Source organism: Triticum urartu, chromosome 3 (assembly GCF_003073215.2).
Source record: "Triticum urartu cultivar G1812 chromosome 3, Tu2.1, whole genome shotgun sequence".
Lineage (NCBI taxonomy): Eukaryota > Viridiplantae > Streptophyta > Magnoliopsida > Poales > Poaceae > Triticum > Triticum urartu.
The window spans coordinates 557,058,149-557,078,289 of record NC_053024.1 but is presented as its reverse complement, the minus strand read 5'-3'; the positions used below and the strand labels follow the sequence as shown (position 1 = coordinate 557,078,289).

Sequence of the window (20,141 nt, the reverse complement as noted above, 5' to 3'; positions counted from 1 at the left end):
GAGCTCGCGAGGGCAGCCATCGGGTAGGGGGAGCAGTTCATGCCTGGGCTAGGGGGGTGGGCGACGGGGCCAGAGTGGCCATCGACACGGAAGCGATGGGCGCCGAGGCCGGAGCGGCCGCGGGCGAGGGCTAGGGTGGCGGGGCTAGGGGAGCGCGACCGAAAATTAGCGATGGACTGGCAAAAACACCGATGACTTTATTTTTTTTATTACGTGAAGAGGATTAATGACTTTATACTTAGGTAGGTACAGATTGGGGGCAATCGGCAATATATGTTCTTTCATGGAAGCTTATCCGAACAATACTGCTGCAGATGCAAGGCATTTTCCTGCGAACCATCCGATCGAAAATCAAGGGCCTGATATGAAGGTAGTGTAAGGAAGACGGGAAAGCCTAGTACGCCTACGCCCTTCTCAAGGCGCTCGCCTCGGCGTTGCGTCCGCAGCGACACCGCCTCCGTTCCCTTCGTCGCCGCGCCAGCAGTCAACACCGCCGCCCCCGGTGACTCGTCGAATGCGGCCGTTCCCAGGTCGCCGCCCGCCGTTGCCGCCACCGCCGTGACCAAAAGGGATGCGCGTCGTCCCCTCAGCTTTTCTCCGTCGCGCCGCCTCGATGTCCTCTCACTACAACGTACGTGCCCCTTTGGGCTTCCTCCTCCCTATCAATCCCTGACATCTAAACCCCCCTTTACCCTTCTGCCCTTTTGCAGCGCCAAGGATCCTCGCGACCTCACCGCGGATACTCCTCCCGCCCCCCGCCGCCTTCCGCCTACGCCGACGCCGAGCTCGTCAGCGGCGATTCTTACCTCAGTACTGAGCCCGCTGCCAACGATTCCGTCCGCCGCGGCGGGGGTCCTCGCGCGCCTCCACCGCAGTACAGGCACGGGCCGCAGTTCCAGCCGCCGCCGCCGTACGTATATGGCTACGGCCAACCTCAACCGCAGCCGCAGCCGCAGCTGCAGGTTCAGCCTTACGGGTTTGTGCCGTACAACTACAACCATCCGCCGCAGACGCCGTTCCCAGGCTCTCAGTACGGCTATGGGACTCCGAATCAGTACGGTCACTGGCATCCACAGCCATACAGAGTTGTGCCACCGAATGGAGGGTTCCTGCCACAGAATGCTGGGTTCCGACCTGCGGCGCCGCAGCTGCATCCAAGTCTGGCACAGTACAAACGAGAGTGGCGATCTGTGCAGAAGCTGCCACCTCGCCATGCTGGTAGCATCTCAATGCTTAACATTTATTTGTTTGCAGCAATGTGTTGCAAAACCATCATAGGAGCATTACTCTCAAGTCCAAGCATTATACTCGTTTTACTTATTATAGTAATTATTCCTAGCTCTATCTCATAACTGAAAGCTTTCTTAATAATGATTGCAACCGTGTCATTTATAGCTAGTATTATTCTCATGATGAAGAACTTGGAATTTGATTTCCAAATCTAGATAGATGCCTTTGGAGAATTTGATTTCCAAATCTAGATAGATGCCTTTGGAGCAGTAATGCTAGATGTACAGGTTTTTTCGGGGGATTTACAGGCTGCTTAGCAATGATTGGCGGGGGATTGATTAAGGGGCGCGGGCCCACTGGTGAAAATCAGGGGGGGGGGGATTAGAAGAGCGCACGATCCCCAGCCCGTACAACCCTGTAGAAAAACTCCGTACATTTAGCATTATTTCCTTTGGAGTCGTGAACTGTGAAGCGACAGTTCTAATTGATGTGCTAAGGGACATTAAATGTGTCGGTATATCTGTGATATGCTTGCGGAGAGTTTTGCTTGTGTTATTTTCCAAACTTAGTATGTGTGCGAGATCCTCATTATTCTTGTAAAAGAATACAGTTCTTGCTCTTGTATTTTGAGTATGGACTTTTGATTCTGCAGAGAGGTTTAAGGTTCTGTCATACAATATACTGGCGGACTATCTGGCCCAGGAGCACCAAGATCTTTATAGAGACATACCATCATTCATCATGGACTGGAACTGGCGTAAGAATAGGATAGGTTTAGAGATCAGCTGGTGGCGTCCAGATATTATATGTTTTCAGGTAATTCTTAAGAAAAGCTGTTGTACTGCACCAATCTCAGCAGGTTGTGCTGATGTTGGCAAACTCAAGTCATGGCAAGGATAAAAATATGCCAATTTCCTAACTCCAATTGATGAATATATGTTATGAGCACTTTTCTTTCTTGTCCATGGAAGTCAGTCTTAAGTAAGTACGCCCTCCGTTCACAAATGTAAGATGTTCTAACTTTTTTCAGAATCAGACGTATATGGACACGTTTTAGTGTGTTTGTTCACTTATTTCAGTCCGTATGTAGTCCATATTGAAATATCCAAAACATCTTATTTGTGAATGGAGGGAGTACAATATATGATCTGATGGGGGGTCTCTATTCATTCAATGTCAGCATTTCATTCCTTGCTTGAACTTTTGTTTCTTTTTGTAACCATCTTCTTTGTACTTGTAGGAGGTAGACAAATTTACAGACCTTGAGCAAGAAATGTCAGCCCGAGGATATAGCGGCATATGGAAGGTAATGTTCTAAGTTCATTTACACTCTGCTATATTGTAGGCATTTTCATTTACAGTGTTCACGGAAGTGACTGAAATATGTGTAGCATTTGCGGAATTGAATCTTTTTTTTTGTCATTGAGGGAATAGGAACAAACTTTTTTTGAGTTCATGACTGTGATTTACACATTTGCTGAATGGTGACACAGATGCGGACCGGAAATGCTGTTGATGGATGTGCCATATTTTGGAGGACAGCAAGGTAATCAATTCAAGTTTTTCTTGTTTGTCTTTGTGTGGTGGAAAATTTGATCTACGGTTGTTATCCAAAATTCGGGGTGACCATATTAAATTTTCTTCAATTCATTTCATAGGGACATTCTTATGGTTATCTAAGACTTTTACCACTCCCAGGTTCCGGTTGTGTTATAAAGAAGACATTGAGTTCAATAAGCTTGGGCTTCGGGATAATGTTGCACAGCTTTGTGTTTTAGAAGTGAGTTTGGGATTATGGGCAATTAGATGAACACTTGAGCCTTTTCTTTTGGGTGCTACTGCTATGCTTACAGTCTTGCATGCCATCCAAATCTGCTAACCATTTTTTGCTGTAATGTACAGTCGGTGTTTCGAAGAAATGTGCAAACTGGGTCTACTCACTTATCTACTAGGTAATTGTGATTTGCAATACCCAGCATACTTATAATTGCTATTGTGCTATCTTCTGTTTCTCAGGTGTTTGTGTTTGAGATTTGTGGTTAGTTACTGTATCATATTTATATATTGTTTAAGACAGAAGAAATGAAGCACATATTTGTATGACTTACCCATGCTTATGCTTGTTCTTTTTGTCTCAAAGCCCTATCCATCCGCAACAAGCCAAACAAGTTGTTATATGTAACATTCATGTTCTTTATAATCCGAAGAGAGGGGACATAAAAGTTGGCCAGGTATATTGTTTTTTCCTCTGATACTTGTGTCTTAATTTCATGTATTTGCTGATACAATGCTCGTTTGCTCCTGACTTGGCTGCTTGACACATGCATTTCTGTTTTGTAATTGAATCAAGGTTTTGTTTGCATATTTGTCTAACTTTAGTTTAGCATATGTTTAACATGGTAAGAACATTACATTGTGTTAGACATTATTTAGTAAAAAACATCGATGTAACTTTGTTGAGTTCTGCTATGATATTTGATCATGTGATACTTTCTTGGCATCTTTTAAAGATTTGTCCATTGTGCCTTTCCCTTCTCTCTGCTGGTTTGCTGTATGAAGCATCATCTAGTGTTTCTTTTGCTCTTGACTATCTACCACTAGCATCCTTATGCACTTAATTTCATGCTGACTTTATTTCCTACAGATAAGGACACTGCTTGACCAAGCTTATGCTACATCTAAGAGGTGGAATGATGCTCCAGTAATACTCTGTGGGGACTTCAACGCTACACCGAAGGTAATATTCTAGTACTTAACTATGTATATTTGCATTCAAGAGTCCATTCTACTTCGCTATTTCTTATGCTGTTATACTCATTTTTAATACTAATAAGGTCTGTATGTTGCCCAGAGCCCGCTGTACAATTTTATATTAGAGCAAAAGGTAGAACAAATTGTCATTTTCTGCAGTTAACTAAGCATTAATGTTATATCATGGAGCTGAAACTTATGAAGCTTCACAATCATGCAGTTAAATTTGTTTGGGCTTGCAAGAAATGCTATATCAGGGCAGCAAACTAGTTCACATGGGCTTTATACTGGTTCTAACACATCTCGGTAAATCTTCTACTTGATGGAAGTGCACTTATTGAGTACTTATGTTGGACGCCACAATGTATCTGCAAAATCCTAACCTATCTTCACTTCAATGGTTGCTTTGTATCAGTTATACATTCCGTCCACCTTTATACACGACCAATGGTAGAGAGGGAAGAATAATTACTCGAAATGTCCATAAGCATCAAAGTGAAGCAAAAAGTTTGGTCAGAGATTCTTGCCTTGCTGGAAGAGAACCTGTTTTGACCGCTACTGCTTCAACATCTTGCTTTAACTCTGAATCGAGTAAATATTTTGGCAACAATATATCTTCTTCTGGCCCTAGTAATCTTGACGAGCAAGGATTATCAAGCTGTTTCGCAGGACTTGCAAAGGATGCCTGTAATTCTGATGGTGAAGCCCATGCAAAGGCAACTGAACGTGAAGAAGGTGCGGCTGTTGACAGCTCCTCTGAAGAATGTTCTGGAGGAATCAAAGCTGAATCAAAAGAACCTGACGTTGGTGGTGTCCAATGTTCACAAACTGATGTATGTGATGAGGCCTTCCAGTCAGATTCAAGTGAAGCAATTGATAGCAGACACCTACTTTCATCTGAATTATCTGGGCGTATAGATTCTGTCCGAGAATTAAGAGGTGTTAGCAGTAAGGATTCAAATTCCCAGGGAGACTTGTCTGGGAGTGTGATTTGTGAAGATGTCACAGGTGGTTTTGAAGGAAATAGTGTTCAATCAGATATGTCTTTGAATATATCAAAAGAAAACCCTGGTGAAAAGGAAAAGTGCAATGAATCTATGTCTGGCCATAACAATTGTACAACTCCCGGGTCAGAATCATCCCATTTCAGTGATTCTCTAAAGTCTGCTGATGCACGGGGTAAAATGGGTAATATGAGAGTAGAAGAAGAAATTAATACAGGATCTCCAGTAAAATTAACACATCAAATAAATAGTACTACTTCAGATTCCTGTGGCAATGAGTGTACTCCTGAAGTAATCAACAACCATTTAGACTTGTATTCCTGTCCAGAAGAGTTTGGAAATCATGCTTGTTCTGTTGAGGATGATGTCGCAGCTAATGAAAATTTGTGCTCCAACGTGATATCTGACCCTACCTCCTTCAAAGAGTTCTCTGGTGATAATGAATGCTTACATGTGGATAATGATCAGCTGCCAAAAATTTCAAATGGTTCACAACATGCTCACAAGGTGGTTCCTTATGGAGGGTACTATAATGATCCATACAGGTGGACAGTAGATGAAATAAAGGCTGCTACTGGGAAGGAAGAATGTACTTATGTGGAACATAATTTGAAAGTAAGGAGTGTCTACACAGATGTGGAGGTAACTGATGCCTTCTTAATTTACTTGGCTGCATTTTCACCATTCATCTGTAACTGAAAACACCAGGACATTCACTATTATCTGTTTCTGAGTTATCGAACATTTGGGCAAGTTGTGCTTACAGTTCTTTAACTCTAAAAGCAGAAAGCAATGTACAGTTTTGTTTTAGTGAATAATGTTGTACAAGTACTAGTATATTTCAGGCTTTTGTGAGAACATAGTTGGTGCTTACTGATAACTTCATCAATCAGGATTTTAACGGGACAAAAGATGCCAATAAGGAGCCCTTGGTAACCAGTTACAACAGAAAATTTATGGGGACAGTGGACTACATATGGTAAGCAAGCTTTATTGAAACTCTTAAGCTATTCAAGTGCACCAGTATTTGACAATTTAATTTGCTGCCATTGACAACCTTGTAATATACAATGAAGGGCTTCTGAAGATCTTCAGACTGTTAGCGTGCTAGATACATTTCCGGAAGTGATTTTGAAGGAAGCTAATGGATTCCCCACAAAGGTACTACCTTATGAATATTTTTCTTATATTCCATACGTCTGCAATATGCGTTGTTTAAACTTTCCACAATATCCAATGTGTGACTGACTATGGTTTCTTATCCTAATATGCTAGTAGCAAAAAGATGACTTACTATGAAAATATTTCGTAATAAAAATCAAGTGCCATTGTTTTCATAGAGCTAGTGTTCTTACCATACAGGCATACACTATACCAACAACAACAACAACAACAACAACAACAAAGCCTTTAGTCCCAAACAAGTTGGGGTAGGCTAGAGGTGAAACCCATAAGATCTCGCGACCAACTCATGGCTCTCGCACCTGGATAGCAAGCTTCCACGCAACCCTGTCCATAGCTAGTTCTTTGGTGGTACTCCAATCCTTCAGGTCTCTCTTAACGGGCTCCTCCCACGTCAAATTTGGTCTACCCCGACCTCTCTTGACATTCTCTGCACGCTTTAGCCGTCCGCTATGCACTGGAGCTTCTGGAGGCCTGCGCCGAATATGCCCAAACCATCTCAGACGATGTTGGACAAACTTCTCTTCAATTGGTGCTATCCCAACTCTATCTCCTATATCATCATTCCAGACTCGATCCTTCCTCGTGTGGCCACACATCCATCTCAACATACGCATCTCCGCCACACCTAACCGTTGAACATGTCACCTTTTCACCTTTTAGTCGGCCAACACTCAGCGCCATACAACATTGCGGGTCGAACCGCCGTCCTGTAGAACTTGCCTTGTTATTTTTGTGGCACTGTCTTGTCACAGAGAATGCCAGAAGCTTGGCGCCACTTCATCCATCCGGCTTTGAATCGATGGTTCACATCTTCATCAATACCCCCATCCTCCTGCAGCATTGACCCCAAATATCGAAAGGTGTCCTTCTGAGGTACCACCTGCCCATCAAGGCTAACCTCCTCCTCCTCACACCTACTCCCTCCTTCCATATATATAGGGCCTAATGCGTTTTTCGAGGCTAACTTTGACCAAGTATTAGAGCAATTATATATGACATGCAAGTTACACAAAGCATACCGTCAAATTCGTACGTGAAATGAGCTTCCAATGATATAATTTTCACATTATATATCTCATGTATTATTAATCTTATCAATAGTCAAAGGCGGTCTTGAAAAACACATTAGGTCCTATATAGATGGAAGGAGGGAGTAGTAGTATTGAAACCGCACATCATGTACTCGGTTTTAGTTCTACTAAGCCTAAACCCTTTCGACTCCAAGGTTTGTCTCCATAACCCTAACTTCCTATTTACCCCCGTCCGACTATCGTCAACTAGCACCACATCACCCGCAAAGAGCATACACCATGGGATATCTCCTTGTATATCCCTTGTGACCTCATCCATCACCAAGGCAAAAAGATAAGGGCTCAAAGCTGACCTGTGATGCAGTCCTATCTTAATCGGGAAGTCATCAGTGTCGACATCACTTGTTCGAACACTTGTCACAACATTATCGTACATGTCCTTGATGAGGGTAATGTCCTTTACTGGGACTTTGTGTTTCTCCAAGGCCCACCACATGACATTTCGTGGTATCTTATCATAGGCCTTCTCCAAGTCAATGAACACCATATGCAAGTCCTTTTGCTCCCTGTATCTTTCCATAAGTTGTCATACCAAGAAACTGGCTTCTATGGTCGATCTCCCAGGCATGAAACCAAACTGATTTTTGGTCACGCTTGTCATTCTTCTTAAGCGCTAACGACTCTTTCCCATAGCTTCATTGCATGGCTCATCAGCTTAATTCCATGGTAATTAGTACAACTCTGAACATCCCCTTTGTTCTTGAAGATTGGTACTAATATACTCCGTCTCCATTCTTCTGGCATCTTGTTTGCCCGAAAAATGAGGTTGAAAAGCTTGGTTAGCCATACTACCGCTATGTCCCCGAGGCCTTTCCACACCTCAATGGGGATACAGTCAGGGCCCATCGCCTTGCCTCCTTTCATCCTTCTTAAAGCCTCCTTGACCTCAGACTCCTGGATTCGCCGCACGAAACGCATGGTAGTCTCATCAAAGGAGTCGTCCAGTTCATTGGTAGAACTCACATTCTCCCCATTGAACAGCTTGTCGAAGTACTCCCGCCATCTATGCTTAATCCCCTCGTCCTTCACTAGGAGTTGGTCTGCTCCGTCCATGCATTTGACTTGGCCAATATCCGTCGTCTTCCTCTCTCGGATCTTGGCCATCTTATAGATGTCCCTTCCACCTTCCTTCGTGCCTAACCGTTGGTAGAGGTCCTCATACGCCCGACCCCTTGCTTCACTGACAGCTCGCTTTGCGGCCTTCTTCGCCATCTTGTACTTCTCTATGTTGTCTGCACTCCTATCCAGGTATAGGCGTCTGAAACAATCTTTCTTCTCTTTAATCGCCTTCTGGACATCATCATTCCACCACCGGGTATCCTTATCTTTGCCTCTCCTTCCCCTGGACAAAGATAAAAGTGTTAATTTTAAAATGAAGTTTCTAAAATGTTTAGAGACAGAAGCAGCATGTTTGTCTCTTCAGTTCATGGCTTCTTTACTGGTTAACTGCTGTATCCTCATGACATCTTACTAATTGTGTCTATTTCTGTTGGTTGACAGAAATGGGGAAGTGATCATATCGCCTTGGTCTGCGAACTGGCGTTTAAGGAATGATGTTCATGAGACTGTAAGAGAGGGATTTCAGTGCCATTGAAGGCACACACATGACAAGACAACGGCTGCCTAGCACAAGCCTCAGGCGAAATAATCATACCCAGAACAATCGCTGAACATTTCTCCATCAATCACATTTAGTGTGTGTGTGTGTGTGTGTATATATATATATAGACACACACACACACACACACACACACATGGAAACCAAATTCCTGCTTTCTTAGGTCAATGTAAGAGCTCGCTAGCATTTTGTTTTTTACGGCATGCTTCGTAATTGTACATGAGACATAGGTCAAGTTTCTCAGTGTGAGCCCAGCAATGGACAACTGCTGTTGGCTTGGATGGACAAACTGCAGGCACCATGGCTTAGCTTAAGATGATACTCTCTCTGTAACATAATATAAGAAGTTTTTGACACTATCATGGTGTCAAAAAACGTCTTATATTATGTTATGGAGGGAGTAAGTTACAATGTGATTGGACTAAAAAGAAACCATGCTATGAAAATCTGGAACAGTTGGTAGCTTTGAATTCTTCGACATAAGAAGCAGGTTTGGTGCATACTAAGACTCCTGACCGACACTGCATTATGAATTATAGTTCTACTATGCTTGCAGCCGTAATCTTGTCATATGGGGGCGTTGAATTCTTTGAAATAAGCAGGTGTATTTAATATCAGTCTCCTGACTGATGCTACATACACCCTCTATTCACTAATGTACTGTCAGAACGTCCTACATTAGAAATAGGCCTATATGGAACCTGATTTGGCGGGCTGGAGTGCCGCAAAAAAGTGAAAATTCTTGCAGGGAAGGCGGTCATTGGGGCACTGGCTACCCAAGTGCATGCAGTATAGGCACTTACGTACTAGTGCTACTTTGTGGATTAGAATAGGACAGCTCTTTCCATGCACTAGTTGCGTGTACAGAGGCAATGGCGTTGTGGAATGACATGTGTTCTAGGTGGCCTTTGCCGGGAACGAGTACTTGCTGGACAATGGAAAAGAGTGGCTAGTGGCTTCTGAACGTACTTGCAAATTGTTCGGACAAAGTGCAGGATATGATAATTATGTTGGTCTGGCGAGTGCGGCAAGTTCGTACAGATGTAACACATGGTAAAGAAGCTGCTCCGGTGGAGGTCTTAGTAGAGTTTTTGGACAGTTATTTCAAATCAATTCAGCAGGCAAATAAGTATAGTACAGAAGAGACTGTGAAAGAAAAAATGGGGAAGGAGGAGTGGTTGACGGTACCAACTAAAAAACCCCAAGCGTGGTACAAACCGTGGCCGCCGCCGATGCCGGGCAAGGTAGCTTTATCAGTGGATGGCTTCTTTTTAGCCGAAGACGGGTCAGCAGGGTCAGGCACGGGTCAGCAGGGTCAGGCATGATACTAAGGAATTGGGAATTGAGACGGGAGTGTTATTTTCTCGGCACACCGTCACTTATGTCATTGCAATGATGCTCTTGAGGCGAAGCTACATGCGATAATGGAGGGGATGGCATTGTCTATCGAGCATACTACTCTTTCGGTGGTTGTTCAATCGGATTCGACGACGACATTGTCTATTCTAACTTCTAATGAGTTGGACCGGTCGGCATATGAGCATCTCATCTTAGAGATTAAGGATCTGATGTAGGAAGGGAGTTTATTCCTATGAAAATTTTTAGGGATCAAAATAGAGTAGCAGATCATCTGGTAAATCATGGTAGAATTGATCATCGTACGGCTTGTTGACTTCGCAGAGGTCATCCATGTACAACTAAACTTTTGTCGGCGGATTATAACTCTACATTTTTGAAATAAAACTCCCATTTCACTTGGAAAAAAGAACATCTTACATTAGTGAACAAGGTACTCGCTCGGATCCGGAGGGAGTAGTATTATTTATGGGGGGCCTTCCGGTCGGATTGGAAGGTCACGACGCACGCTTGCTTCATTCAAGAATACGTTGTATAATTGCAAAAGAAGCTTGTCAATGTGAATACTTATTCTTTTTTTTAAAAGATTCGGGTTGTCGGGCTTCATTGATTTAGAAGAAAGCAATAAGAAACATGGTGATCAAGCGATGAGTGGGGTGTTACATGATGAGTGGGGTGTTACATAGAAAACGGAAAAAGAAAAGCAAAAGGATGCTCGGCGCGAATACTTATTCTTGTTTGCATGCTTTACCTGGATTTGCTGATCCTCGTTGCCCAAGAATTAAAATTGCTTCAGTGGATTTTGTGGGAGTCAGAAAGTAGTGCCTGAGGTTAAAGACGGGGGTGGGGTGGTTAGAGCATCTCCAACCGTTGCCCCCCCCCCCCCCCCCCCCCCCAGGCGGCTCGAAAAATCGCCACCTAGGGGCGAACCTGCGATAAAATCGGCCTGGGGTGATCGGGTTCCCAGCCGTCGGCCTTAGGTGCCTGTTTTAATTTTTTTAAACATTTATTTGACTAAAATTCGGTGAACGGGACAAATATTCCGCGAAACAATACATAACTTCGGCGAACTGAAATAGTTTTTTTTACATAGATAAAATACTTAAGAAAATAAACGCGACTACAGGGTGAATAACACGCTGAGAGAGGCAAAGTCGCCGCCGCCGTTGTCCTCGTCGTCCTTCTTCTTCACGTGGTCGCCCCTGCTGAACCCCTGCCCGGGGTCGCACTGGCGGACCGGTGGCGGTGCGTCGTCGTCGCTGTCGTTGTCGAGGACAACGACGCCTCCCTCGTCGCGGTCACAGTGCCGAGCGGCGAACTTCTCTAGGGCGAGGCGCTGGCGCTCTAGCTCCGTCCGTGCCCAGTCTTCGCGCGCCCACTTCAAGGCTGCCGCGTCGTCCAACCCGGGCTCCGTCTTCACGCCGATGAGCCCTGGCTCCGTCTTCACGGCGGAGAGCCCCGACTCCGTCTACGGCTTGACGAAGCGGGGAGGAGCCGAGAAGGAGGCGCGCCCACCCTCGTTGATGATGACGCCGGTGCTGCGGGTGCGCCGGCTGAGCGGCGTCTCCGCGGACTCGGCCTTGACGCTGTAGAGCACCGGCGAGCCGGAGGAGTGGGAGGAGTGAGAGGAGGAGGAACAGGAGCCGGTCTTCCTCGGCATCCATTGGCCGCCGCTCCCGCGCGCGGCCGGGACGGCATGGTACGTCATCGGCGGGTCGTTACTGCCCTCGAGGTGTTGGAGGACGGCGTGGAGAGTGCGACCGGGGCGCCCCACCACAGGCGGCGGCCCTCGCCGTTCTTCGTCCCCCATACCACCGGCGCCCCGTTGGTGGAGGCCAGCCGCACCGCCTGCCGGCGCTGGAAGTACGCCGCCCATGCCTCGTGGTTGCCGGCAGCATACTGCGGGAGGGCCCGCTGCTCCTCCCTCTGCGACGCCCGCACGTGGTCGACCTCGTCAGTGAAGTAGTCGGGGCGCGTGGTGATGTTTGGCAAAGGGGGAATGGGGACGCCACCGATGCTGAGCTTCCACCACCCCGGCGCACGCATGTCAAGAGGCGCCGAGACGTTGGTCTCAAACAACAGGTAGGCTTCCCACTCGTGCAACGAGCAGTGGCCGAAGCCATTGGCCGCCGCCCCATCGCCGGGGAACCTCTCACCCATCGTTGCGGCTGGGCACGGGGAGAGAGGGGAGGAACTTCGACGGCGGCGACGCACGGGGAGAGAGAGAGAGAGAGCTCAGCGGCTGTGGGCGGGGTGCGGCCAGAGGCGAGGGGAGGCGCTGCTTATATAGCGTCCGGGGGTGTGGGCGCCGTGTGTACGCGTGGCAGGAGGTGGTGCGTCGCCCGTGAGGAATCAAAGGCTGACCGGGGGCAGCCTTGGCATTGATTCCCCGCGGGAAACCGAGGTGAGGACGACGAGGCACGGGGTCGCTGACTCGGCGGGCCCGCCGTTCTTTCACGCCACAACCGATTGCCCCGGCGCCCCCAGGCACCCCCAGTGCGTCGGGTCCAGTCTGGGTCCGCCGACGCCAGTTCCGGCCCAAACCGGTGAAAAACAGGCTCCTGGAGGCGCGATTGGGCCGATTTTTAGGCGCCGGCGCTGAAAAATCTCCCGAGGAGCCTGTTGGGGGCGCGGCTGAAGATGCTCTTAGCAGCAGCGTCTCGATAAGGCTTTGCCAGGACAATGTTGGAGATGGGTACGCCGTGGTTGGACTTGGCGTCGCTGGTGAGGCATGGCAGTAAGTTAATGGCACAGGTTCTAGGGCTCATTCGGTTTGGAGGAAATCAAAACGTAGGAATTAGGAGTAGTATAGAAATTTGATAGGATGTCACTTGCCATCCTAAGAAATTGACTTGCCTTGTTCCTACGCGCAAAATGAGCTTTGAATGGATATGTAGTTTCCTCCAAAAACACAGAAAATGAGTAGTATTCCTACGAAATTTTTTGTACGCATTTGCTACAAATCGAATGCATATATAAGAAAATTTTCGTCAGAATTCTTGTTTCAATGTTTTTCCTATGAAAATCCTCTAAATCGAATGAGGCCCTAGTTGGATTGGATGGAGCCGGAAATAGGGAGGGCTTGCTGCCATTGGCCGTGGCATCGCCGGCGGAGGTGTGGCACAGTAGGTTGATAGTGCAGATTCTGGTCGGATTGGACAAAGCCGGATATGAGGTGGGCTTTGGCCATGGTGTCACTAGCGGAGGCATGGCCGCGTGCCACTAGGTTGATGGTGCAGGTTCTGGTCGGATTAGACGGGGATGGCTCCCAAGGCCTCACTGGAGGCGAGGCAAGGGGCAGGTGTCGGGGTGCGGCTAGAATATATCTCGTCGGTCGTTGTGGGAAGAGAAGAAAACAGATGGAGGTAAAGATAAAAGCCCTCGGGAGTCAATTGAGCGGCTAAAAAATTTGGTTGATTTAAAAAAAACAAGCAAATGATGTGTATTGGTCCCTTTCTTCACGCTCTTGGTCATGTCATGTTATGCCTAATCATTTTGTCTATTGCTCTTGTCTCCTGCCCTAGTGTCATCATCCCGCCCCTAGATCCTACGTCCAACTGAGTACGGAGATATCATCCAACCCATTGGTGGAGACAGAGACAAAGGTTAGGGAGTCCAAAGGGGTAATGTGAATATGTATGATGCAACAATATGCCAATTGGAGGGAGGGACAAGGGTAGTGGTATGAATACAAGATGCAACAATATTGACATGAGCTTCAAAAAAAGAAAATGTGACCGGGTTCCATAGACATCACCATGTCTAAGCTCACCGCCACCCAAGAAGGCCGAGGAAGCACCAATTGGACCAATGCCAAGGGCTCATGAAAATGACAGACTCCCCACTTGGTAATGGCTCAGGATGGTGTGCTAACTAATTCTTGAACCTTGTTTGTGCTTAGGGTTGAAGGTGAGGACCGTGAAGAAGCAAGGAATAATCGTGAAGATGAAAATTCAGATCGAGAAGGCATGGAGCAAGGATAATAAGTGTCTTTGCTGTGTTGTGGGACTGTCTGGGCCAAAGCCCCGAACCGTCCTGCATTGAAGCTGTCACCTGGAAGAAATCTAGCTAGAACTGTCTAGGAGTGACCATGCGCACCTTTGGGTCTAGGCGCATGTGTAGTTTTCTAGTCCCTAGTTGTTGTTGTTTTGCGTTGAGCCTATATATAGCTGTACCTCTGCTCATGTCTAGGGTTAGAGCTAAGAATAGACAATTGGATAGTAGAGGTTAGCTCCTTCCTTCTCCCCATGTAGGATACAAGGCCTCCTCTTGTGGAGATGTATGAGATCTCCTCTTCAGGAGAAGATCATGCACCTTTGTTCTTCCATTTCCTTTTTGGATTGTGTTGAACATGTGGGTTGGAAAACAATTGCAACCCCTCGGGTCAGGTCAGAGCCGACGGCCGCTGGGGTCGAGACAGAAGCCCACGCGCTAGGGCCGGGGTCTCTGGGGTGGGCAGGGTCGTCCGGGATGAAGATGGACTCCGAGTCTGGAGACGACTTCATGGACGACTTCTGCATGTGCTCAACGGAGACGCCGGGTGGGATTGCTTGCCGGGTAGAGCCTATCTTGGCTAGTGTGTCGCTGGCCTCGTTGTCCGCGCGGGGGACGTGGAGGAACTCACAGCCGTCGAAGCCGCCGGTGAGCTGCTGGACCAAGAAGCGGTAGCTAGCCATGTTCGCATCTCTGGCGTCCCATTTGCCAAGAACTTGTTGCACCACCAAGTCCAAGTCGCCTTAGCAGAGGATGCGCCGGATGCCGAACTCTTTGTCCAGCCGGAGGCCGTCCATGAGGGCTTCATACTCAGCAATGTTGTTGGAGGTGGCTAAGTGGATCTACAATGCGTACCACAGCCGGTCGCCCTTGGGGGAAGACAACACGATGCCGACTCCCAAGCTGGAGTGCATATTGGAGCCGTCAAAGTGCATGCGCCAGTGCATCGAGTCGGGTTTCGGTGGCAGGTACTGGGTCTTTGTCCAGTCGAGGAGGAAATCAACAAGTACCTAGGACTTGATGGTGGTGCGAGGCTCGTAGAGGATTGTGTGGCCGACTAGCTCTATGGCCCGCTTGGCCACCCGGCCGGAGGCATCTCGACAACCCATGATCTCGTCGATGGGGGGCATGCTCACCACGGTGACGGTGTGCTCCTGGAAATACTGCTTCAGCTTCTTGGTGATGAAGTACACGCCATAACACATCTTCTGGTAGTGGAGGTAGTTCTGCTTGGAGGCGGAGAGCACCTCGCTCAGGTAGTGCACCGGACGCTGGACCGGCTGAATCTTGACCTCCTCCGGACGCTCGACCACCAGCATCGTGCTGACTGCCTGCGAGGTGGCGGCGATGTACAATAAAAGCGGCTCCTTACCAGTCGGCGCGACCAGAACGGGAATGATGGAGAGCATGTGCTTGAGGTCGCGGAAGGCTTCGTCTGCCTGGTCGTTCCACTCGAACGTTGACGTCTTCTACATCAGCTGATATAGGGGCAGGGCCCTCTCGCCCAGACGGCTGAGTAACTGGCTGAGAGAGGCCAAGCAGCCGGTGAATTTATAGACACTGCACAGCCGAGTCGGCTTGTGCATACACTCGATGGCCCTGGTCTTCTCCGGATTGGCCTCAATGCCGCGCTCTGAGACAAGGAGGCTGAGTAGCTGGCCGGCTGGCACGCCGAACACGCACTTCTCTGTATTGAGCTTGATCTGGTACCGGCACATATTGGTGAAGGTTTCCTTGAGGTCGGCTAGGAGGGTGAGGCGTTGCTTGGTCTTCACCACAATGTCATCGACGTAGACATGCACGTTTCAGCCGAGTTGGTGCAGCAGACACATTTGCATGCAACACTCGAAGGTGGCACCGCCATTCTTCAAGCCGAACGACATGGTGAAAGTGCAACTAATTTCTGGGTGGTTTTGATAATTCATAACAACATATAGCTCATTGAAGTAATATCCATTCAAGTTAAATATTTTAGAAAGTACAATGATTGGCATAGCATGGACTAGAGATGTGGACCCCTCAAAATGCTAAGGATAAAGATTGGCAAAAGCTCAAGACTCTTCATTTTTATTTTAGTGATCCAAGATCACATTGAGTCCATAGGAAAGCCAATACTATTAAAAGGGAACGAGGTGTTGCTTAATGGTCTACTTGCTCAAAGTGCTTAGTGATATTGCTCCAAAACCCTCAACCACTTTCTCATTTTCACATATGTCCAAAACTCAAAGTCAAACTCGGCCCCACCGATTTGATCTATCCGGCGCCACCGAGTTCATTTGACCTAGCCACTGCCAGAAACCCTAGACAATTCGGTCACAATGACACGGATCTCGGTCTCACCGAGATGGCCTTGCAAACTCTCTGTTGCCTATTGTAATTATTTCGGTCTCACCGAAATGTGCAATCGGTCCCACCGAGTTTGCCTGACCAACTCTTTGTTGCCTTATTGCTTCACTTCGGTCTAACCCAGTTGATGCAATCGGTGCCACCGAGATGAGGTTTTGCCCTAACCCTAGCATATCGGCCCCACCGAGTTGATCATGTTGGTCCCACTAAGATTCCTAACGTTCACATTTTGAACTAAATCGGTCTCATCGAGTTCTTCTATTCGGTCTGACATAGTTGGGTCAAATGCGTGTAGCGGTTGAATTTTGTGTGGAGGCTATATATACCCCTCCACCCCTTCTCCATTTGAGAGAGAGCCATCAGAACGTACCTCATTACCACTACTCATTTTCTAAGAGAGAACCACATACTCATGTGTTGAGACCAAGATATTCCAATCCAACCACAAGAATCTTGACCTCTAGCCTTCCCCAAGTTGCTTTCCACTCAAATCATCTTTCTACCATAGTCAAATCCGCGCGCGCGAGAGAGAGTGGAGTGTTGGGGAGACTATCATTTGAAGCACAAGAGCAAGGAGTTCATCATCAACACACCATCTATTACCTTTTGGAGAGTGGTGTCTCCTAGATTGGTTAGGTGTCGCTTGGGAGCCTCCGACGAGATTGTGGAGTTGAACCAAGAAGTTTGTAAGGGCAAGGAGATCGCCTACTTCATGAAGATCTACCCGAGTGAGGCAAGTCCTTCGTGGGCGATGTCCATGGTGGGATAGATGTAAGCGCATCTAGTGCCACCCCTAGTTGGTTTTGGAGTATTGACGACAAATCTGGTTGAGGGACTAATGTGTTTGTGAGAATTGCAGGATAACACAGGTAGTAGTCCCTCATTGATTCGGTTTACCTACCGGAGATGACCCCTAAAAATGTGTGAAGACATTGAAGATAATGGTGGTATGTGAAGATATTCACATTGAAGACTATGACATGAGAAGACATCGCATGAAGTCTTTGGAGCGCGAAGACACAGTTGTTTCGTAGTTTTATTTACTTCTTCGTTGAGTCATAGGAACCACCGTACTGTTAAGTGGGGTCCAAGTGAACAAAGTCAGAGTGACTGAAGTGATGCTCAACCAAATCCTAAGTCTTCGAGCGAAGACAATGAGAGCAAATCTTATCCAAAGCTGGATGAGTCAGCTTTACTTGTAGCCCAAGTCAAGCTGCCACGTGTGTTTGAAATCTGACCGTTGGAACACGTGTCAGTTCCTTAGTGACCCAGGGTCATTTTGGACAAATCAGGTCGGGTTGCCTAGTGGCTATAAATAGCCCACCCCTACACCATAAATTGGTGGCTGCTCAGAGTTAGTGCATGGCTTTTGTCGTTTGAGAGCAACTGTAACACCCACAATGCGGCTATATCTCCCACGTGTCGGGGCACGACTTAGAGGCATAGCCGCATGGTAGGCATGTCGCAAGAGGGGTGATCTTTACACATCCCATGTACTGAATAAGAAAGGGATAAAGAGTCGGCTTACAATCGCCACTTCACACAATACATGAATATATCATACATCATCCAGAATACAATCAAGGTCCGACTACTGTAACACCCATGATGTGGCTATATCTCCCACGTGTCGGAGCACGACTTAGAGGCATAACCGCATGATAGGCATGTCGCAAGAGGGGTAATCTTTACACATCCCAATGTACTGAATAAGAACAGGATAAAGAGTTGGCCTATAATCGCCACTTCACACAATACATAAATATAGCATTACATCATCTAGAATACAATCAAGGTCCGACTACGGAACCAAATTAAAGACAACCCCAAATGCATAGATGCCCGATCGTCCCAACTGGGCTCCACTACTAATCAACAGGAAACAGAACAACACAACGAACAAGATCTTCATCGGGCTCCCACTTGAGCTCGGCTGCGTCACCTGCACTGGTATCATCGGCACCTGCAACTTTTTGGAAGTATCTGTGAGTCACGATGACTCAGCAATCTCACACCCGCGAGATCAAGACTATTTAAGCTTATGGGTAGGATAGGGTAATGAGGTGGAGCTGCAGCAAGCACTAAGCATACTAGATGATTCCCCACGCGTTGCGGCGGGAACCTCTGCTTGTAAACTAATGTAAGAAAACCTATGTTTCTTTTACCATTAAAAAATTGACCCAAATAGGAATTAATTTATTTCAAGGAAGTTTTCATGAGAGCTAAACTTTAAGTATATGATTAAAAGTAAGAAAAGCTATATTTGTTTTACCATTGAAAAACTGACCCGATTAGCAATTAATTTATTTCAAGGAAGTAATTATGAGATCTAAATTTGAAGTATCTGATCAAAATTAGAAATCAAGACGATAAGCAATGGCGGGTGCGAAATAAAAATCGACAGATAGTAGAAAAAATGTACTACATTATTTCCAAGTGAAGAAGCTTTGATCATTCATCTTTAATTTTGTAATGGGATAATGGAATAGACGACACTCATTCATCAATAGCACACATCACAGAAAGAAATAAAATATTAATGAGTGTGATGCAATGCATGCAGGTAGATTTAAAAGTTAACCGAATCTCGACTTAATTGTTCCACCGTTGCTTGTGTTCTGAAATAGAATTCACCGTTGTGTCTCATGCCTAGGTCTCGGTTGATGCCAAAAATCATTGTCACATGGCTCTCAACATAATGCCCTGAACAATGGAGCAATACTACCAAGGCATAACGAATGCTCCAGAACTTCATTGTGTAGCAGCATAGCAAACACATAATCTACATCAAACAAAAAGAGTAGAGGGCAGAGTATGTTAAGTTCTTATTATAAATAAACCTGTTTAAATCCTCACAGTGAAACTACATGAGTAAAAGCTTGAGAAAAAAGTGATCACTTGTTGGAAATTAAATATCGAGCCAAACAAAGCTAGTACAACTAAAAAGACACATTGGGAAGAGGAAAAAAAGTAAGATGGGTCACTACTGTAATGTTAGTTATTGGTTCTACTTTTCACTGACTTTATCATATGAAAGGAAAGGAACACACACACATTGCATCTACAATATTATCTAACTTGAGAAATATAAACTCTTAATGCCGTCTCTTTGGTAAGGAATAGAAGGGATTCTATTCAGATATTAGTTGAAAAATCAAAAGAATATGCCAAGAAAAATAGACAGCATGATTCAACTAACAATTTCTACTAAACAATAAATAAAACTCAAGTTATATTAAGAGAATAAGAAAACTATTTTACCTCATTCTTCTATTTCGTTTCTTGGACCTTTTTTTCATAAATGGGTTATTTTTGGATGAGAATGGAGAGCAATGTGTCTCTTGATCTTCATCACCACATTCTGCTAATGCCTGAAAGATGAGCCAATTAAGAACACAACAAACACTTTATTTTCTCCCGAAGTGTTTTTGCTAAATCATCACATCATTAAATATATCCGGGGAAAACTCTAAAAGTAATTGAGAGGAATAATAATATGTTAATGCGAACAGGAAAAAAAATAGCAGGCCCGTCTGGTTGCAATTTGCAAGAAGGAATGCCACACCT

General features: G+C 46.2%; 1 protein-coding gene across 2 annotated transcripts; it reads left to right on the top strand.

The window, feature by feature from the left end:
* Window positions 1-411: 411 nt before the first annotated feature.
* LOC125544979 (carbon catabolite repressor protein 4 homolog 6-like) lies at window positions 412-9,349 on the top strand. 2 transcript variants are annotated; one of them, XM_048708795.1, is made up of 15 exons: window positions 413-631; window positions 711-1,218; window positions 1,883-2,046; window positions 2,471-2,536; window positions 2,724-2,776; window positions 2,929-3,010; window positions 3,133-3,182; window positions 3,371-3,461; window positions 3,875-3,967; window positions 4,082-4,114; window positions 4,202-4,287; window positions 4,397-5,627; window positions 5,879-5,964; window positions 6,062-6,146; window positions 8,762-9,349. In XM_048708795.1, the coding sequence occupies exons 1-15, from the start codon at window positions 572-574 to the stop codon at window positions 8,813-8,815; spliced, it is 2,742 nt and encodes a 913-aa protein (XP_048564752.1). In that variant the 5' UTR covers window positions 413-571; the 3' UTR covers window positions 8,816-9,349. The 2 variants fall into 2 exon arrangements, with proteins under 2 accessions (XP_048564753.1, XP_048564752.1); XM_048708796.1 differs by lacking the exon at window positions 4,082-4,114 and having other exon boundaries at window positions 412-631.
* Window positions 9,350-20,141: the final 10,792 nt, after the last annotated feature.

Bases quoted from the DNA above. Each gene is read 5' to 3' on its own strand.
- LOC125544979 (XM_048708795.1), top strand. From the start codon at position 572: ATGCGCGTCGTCCCCTCAGCTTTTCTCCGTCGCGCCGCCTCGATGTCC. The intron at 4,288-4,396 runs GTAAATCTTCTA...GCTTTGTATCAG, and splicing joins ACTGGTTCTAACACATCTCG to TTATACATTCCGTCCACCTT. The intron at 6,147-8,761 runs GTACTACCTTAT...GTTGGTTGACAG, and splicing joins CTAATGGATTCCCCACAAAG to AAATGGGGAAGTGATCATAT.